The sequence below is a fragment of the Bombus affinis genome, chromosome 12, assembly GCF_024516045.1.
Source record: "Bombus affinis isolate iyBomAffi1 chromosome 12, iyBomAffi1.2, whole genome shotgun sequence".
Taxonomy (NCBI): domain Eukaryota; kingdom Metazoa; phylum Arthropoda; class Insecta; order Hymenoptera; family Apidae; genus Bombus; species Bombus affinis.
In genome coordinates this window covers 9,468,579-9,474,080 of record NC_066355.1, presented here as the reverse complement: position 1 = coordinate 9,474,080, position 5,502 = coordinate 9,468,579, and the positions used below count along the sequence as shown (strand labels likewise).

At 34.0% G+C, this 5,502-nt stretch overlaps 1 protein-coding gene across 2 annotated transcripts; it reads left to right on the top strand.

The window, feature by feature from the left end:
* The first annotated feature begins 232 nt into the window (after positions 1-232).
* Positions 233-4,718, top strand: LOC126922708 (acetyl-coenzyme A transporter 1). 2 transcript variants are annotated; one of them, XM_050735550.1, is made up of 9 exons: positions 233-789; positions 913-1,111; positions 1,175-1,464; positions 1,547-1,701; positions 1,773-1,966; positions 2,033-2,217; positions 2,293-2,410; positions 2,507-2,722; positions 2,798-4,718. In XM_050735550.1, the coding sequence occupies exons 2-9, from the start codon at positions 920-922 to the stop codon at positions 2,975-2,977; spliced, it is 1,530 nt and encodes a 509-aa protein (XP_050591507.1). In that variant the 5' UTR covers positions 233-789; positions 913-919; the 3' UTR covers positions 2,978-4,718. The 2 variants fall into 2 exon arrangements, with proteins under 2 accessions (XP_050591507.1, XP_050591506.1); XM_050735549.1 differs by having other exon boundaries at positions 235-1,111.
* The last annotated feature ends 784 nt before the right edge of the window (positions 4,719-5,502 follow it).

The window sequence follows — 5,502 nt, the reverse complement described above, 5'->3', positions numbered from 1 at the left end:
TGGGGTGCCATTCATGCGCGTAGTTATCCCCGCCAAATACGATTGACAATACTCTGTTATATAATTTCTATAGCTAATGAGTTATTGTTTAAGGGCACACATAATATTACATAATTTCTTGAACCTCTTAAATAATGTTATTTTCTTAAGTAACAGTATTCTAATCCCGTTAGTAATTTATTGTTATACCTAGAAATATCGGTCTCAGTAAAAGGCGGATTTCTATAAAATCATTGCAGTGCATTGACGATTCGCACATATGTATTTACCCAGTGTATATACATTTGCTCTTCTATCAAATTGTTAGTTTTAGCAATAAAGGTTTCACACGTGGCTTTAAGATTGAAAAAGACAGAATATAACTGACGTGTCCATAATGAGAAACAACGTGGCATTTACGAGTTGCTGCAAACTTTTGTATATGACTCTCAGCTGAACAATTTTGATGAAAGCGAAACAATTTGAGTTCATTACCATTCAGCTGCTGTTGCTCGTAATATAAATGTAAAATACTTGGTAATACTTATTTTTTACTAGAACCTCGTCTGTCAATTCCTCGAACAAGTGTAATATCGTTTTATATATGTAAAGTTAAGGTTATATCGGCAATGACTACGTTAATAGTGATACAACTGTCACAAGATAAATAATTCATTTTGTTATTGTGTGACTCTTCCGTTCAGAAATGTTTGTATGTCATTTGATCGGAGGATCTACGTTGGAGCATTTTGGAACAATATATCGATAATTATCGCATAATCCATGGGATGCTTGATAACGTTGTTAAAAGTAAGCATTAAAAATTAAAGAGTCGACGCTCGCATAAAAACATCATCGATTACGGCCGAGATTAAAAAAGTAAGGTGCATGAGATTGTTGTTGATCTCTCATATCGTTCTTCATGGGTACTAGAAGGAAAATGAATAAGGATGACAATGTGGAGGATGGGATCCACGAGTCGAAGCACGTCCACGAACGTTCGGATGTACGAGGTGATGAAAAGAATATAGCTATTCTTTTATTTTTATATCTGTTACAAGGAATACCATTGGGGTTATGCGGTTCTATACCCATGTTACTTCAGAACAGATATGTGTCATATCGTCAGCAGGTAACTTGCTAGATTTATATTGGAATTGCTTAAAATAATATACAAATGTTGTTGTATCTCCAGGCTGAATTTAGCTTTGTGCAATGGCCCTTTTCTTTGAAACTGTTTTGGGCACCCATAGTAGACTCCGTGTTTTCACAAAGATTTGGAAGAAGAAAAACATGGCTAATTCCAACTCAATATTTAATGGGATTTTTCATGCTGCTATTATCCAGCCATGTAAATCAATGGTTGGGTAGCAAAACAATAAAACCAAACATAGAAATGTTGACTGTAATATTTTTTGTACTAAATGTTTTGGCTGCAACTCAAGATATTGTAGTAGATGGATGGGCACTGACCATGTTAAAAAGGTATAAATATAATTTGTAATTGTGAGACTCTATGAGTTAATAGTAGCTTCAATAAGTCTGTATTTCTGTTTTGTATATTTAGATGTAACGTGGGATATGCATCAACTTGCAACAGTGTAGGACAAACTGCTGGATACTTTATTGGTTATGTACTTTTTATGGCATTAGAATCTCCTGAATTTTGTAACAGTTATTTAAGATCTACACCTTCCAACGAAGGCATTTTGACTCTGCCTGGTAAAAATTTGAGCATTAATATTTAAAAAGTTGACATAGGCACAATTGTGATTTACTATTCATTTTTATAGATTTTCTTTATTTCTGGGGATGGGTATTTATAATTATTACCACTTTACTTGCCTTGTTTAAACATGAAGATTCAGAGAAAATGCACAAAGACGAAGAATTGAATACAGATATCAAACATGCGTACAGATTACTTTGGAAGATCGTCAAATTACCATCTATAAAAACAATCATTATATTTTTGTTAACTGCCAAGGTCAGTAAATATAATAAAATTCACATTTATATTATTAATAATAATCTAATTCTGCATCAATTGCAGATAGGGTTTTCTGCTTGTGATGCTGTAACAGGTTTGAAGCTAGTAGAAGCTGGTATACCAAAAGAAAAGTTTGCCCTTATGGCTGTGCCTATGATTCCATTACAAATACTGTTACCATTAGCAATATCAAAGTATACAGTAGGTCCAAGGCCCATGGATGTATACATAATGGCAATGCCTTATAGGTGATTAGAAAACAAATGTATAAAGTAGAATATTCCAAATAGGCATATAATAAATATTTGTAATTGATCCTCTAGACTGGCTTTTGGATTAGTAGCAGCAGTTTTGGTATATGTGACACCATATATTGTAACAGGGGGACATGTTCCAGCCTATTACTTCATAGTTTTAATTGCTCTATATTTGATACACCAAGTAAGATATCGACACGAGACGAACCATAATTCGATTAATAATGATAAGCGATTATAATGCGAATATAATTATATATATCATCTTTGTTTGTCATAGGTTTTCACAAGTAGTATGTTCGTGGCATCGATGGCATTTTTTGCAAAGATTAGCGATCCAGCTGTTGGTGGTACTTACATGACATTACTAAATACATTAAGTAATCTCGGAGCTAATTGGCCAGCAACGGCAGCTCTTTGGTTTGTTGATCCATTAACGTATCGGCAATGCAGCACCGATCCCTCAAATGACTGTAGCACAATTTCGAAAAGGGAGGTTGGTGTCTGTTGTTTCGGCTTATAGATAATCGTTTAAAAGATGCTTTTGAAAACAAAATTTTTTCATTTTCAGCTCTGCATGGATACGCACAATGGTGCTTGTAATATGCAATTTGATGGATATTATATAGAGAGTATCTTGTGCTTAATCATAGGACTTGCTTGGCTCAGATGGGGTCGACGGAAAATAGATCTGTTACAAACAAGACCGATGTCTGCTTGGAAAATTATTCTTTCGAAGCAGAACAGATAACAGTATTGAATTTGTGTTGCAGTTTGCTAATACGGTACCTGCAATTATTACGAAATGTTAGAAGTGTGCGAAAATTCGAACATATCGAAAACCCGATGCTCGGGACGAGTCGAGAAGAGTCGCGTTCCAAAAGTATCCGTAATTTGAGATTGTCGGTATTCCTGAACATTTCGGGATTCTTGAGAAAGTTAGGATTTTCGAGAATTATAAAATTATATAGTAAATTATAATATTCTATAATAAAATTTTATATTTATGATATATTTCGTTATTATTTTTACTTCGTATTCTAGTCTTTATCATTTTTAAATTTTCAAAAATTTCGAAATTATCAGAAATTTTGACAGTACCGAATTACGAGATACTTTCGGGAACCCAATCCGATTCGATATTTTTGGGTTCTCGCACATCTCTAGAAATTGTACAAAGTAAATACGCGTATGTTGATCGCGTATCGGTTGCGTGCCCGGGTGATTTTCTACACGTCCATCAAGTGTTCCAATTTGATCAACGCAACATGAACTGAATTGTTTTCTAGTTTCATAATGTTTTTTGTTTCGTGTTCTTATTTGTTTAATTTTTTTAAAGTAACAAATAATAATCGCTATTTGTCGGAGGTTTGATACCTAACTTTATATGAATAATTTTTATAACATTATTTCATATATTGGCACAATAACAACATCGAACAAGTACTGCATTCATTGTACAATTATTTAAATAGAGCACTGATGATTTTGGTTGTAGCATGTCGTTTATACTTAGTGATATGCCAAAAAAATAAAACTGTCTTTTTCTATTTATGTCCTCATCCTTCCATGAAGATTGGTGATTTTAATTACGATGTAATGTTGCAATATATTGCATTGACTTACTACATATCTGTACTTTCGATTGGGTTTGGATAACTTAACGATAAAAATCGCGACCGTTCGCAAACGGGTCTTGTAATTTATTATGTACGACTACATAATGTTAATAAAAGTTTTCCATACAAAGTATTCTACCTTTACTCTGCTTTTACCATATCCGTATTTTTTGAATTCATCGCGTAGAATTTAATGTGATGGTGCAAATAGGAATGATAGAAAAAGAGTTATCTTTCTGCGGCTTGATAGCCATTTTTTTATTTTATATGCTATCACATCGTGAAAGGAACTGAAGAGATAAAACGGTATTCGTAGTATGCATTTAAGCACTATCTAGCATTTGCACGTAAATATTTTTTAAAAGCAGATATTTACGGGACAGGATCGGTGGTCGGTGAAAGGTGGTTCACTTAATCGCTTATCCACAACATCCAGGTCGTAAATCGGTTCGATGGTCTTTCTTGAAATTTGTTGCTCTTTTCTTGAGATGCGCCGATTCCGAATGTATCGACTCGTGATTCGCAACCGTTGGCACAGTTAACGAGGATGTGTATGTTGTAGGCAATTCAAGAACGTGTTCATCTCCCTGCGATTTATATCGTTGCGTTAATTTTAATTTGTACCGTTAAGAAGAGGTTCGTTAACGGTATATAAAAATAGATCTTTTCGAATGTAATTTTCTCTGGGAAAATTATACAAGAAACATAGCAAGATATTTACGGTTTTAGTCGATTCAGTATCCATAATGGTGCCGGGATGAGACTCAACGAACAACGATAGATGTTGAACTTCATTTTCGATACTCCGTACACAAACGAAGTTAACGAACGTGGCGATCAGAATCAACTTGATAAACATGTTGCACGTTTCTACTGTGACTTCAAAATTCTTTCTAAAGCTTTCAAGTGTAAGGTTCACCTTTTTATATAGGTTAATATTTCCATGTTTGCTCGTAAATCTCTGTCAGGCTGCATTATTAATGGCTCATGGAAGTTTAATCAAACGTCGATACATCAAATTTGAAGTACTTTAAAATCGCCTGTTTCTAGGAAATGTTGTCAAAGATATCGCTCGAAGAATAAACATATGGTTCATTTTGTGTTCGTGTACTTTGAAATGATACGCTGGTAGTGTAAAAGAATTAATTGCCATTGAAGAAATTCTGACTTTTCGATGACAAATATTTTATATTAGAAGACAAATATAGTACAGAACATTGACAATAATTTTTGGTACCATTCTTATGCATGGTTACACGAGCTTGATAACCACGTATGGTGCGCAGTATGGTTGCACGGCTAACTAGATTTTAATTCCACATATATTTTCACAATCTCTTCCTCGTGGCTGTTGTTTTTGTGTGTGTTCACGCAATCACCGATAATTAATTTGCTGTACAATATGCGTCGATAATTGCGCGTACATTGTAATTGCCCTTACAATTTGCGGTACAATATTGGGATTTCGTCTCGCAGAAAATTTCTATGTAACGTTTCGATTGAATATTCTTTTCTTTATATGTATACTCTCTACTTTAAAGGTGAATCGTTTTCGAAAATCTTCACGGATATTCAAGGCAGAAAGAAATGTTTCAAATATCACGTAAAAGTTTGCCGCATCGTAATATTCTAAGGATGAATCCTACTACATATTTAC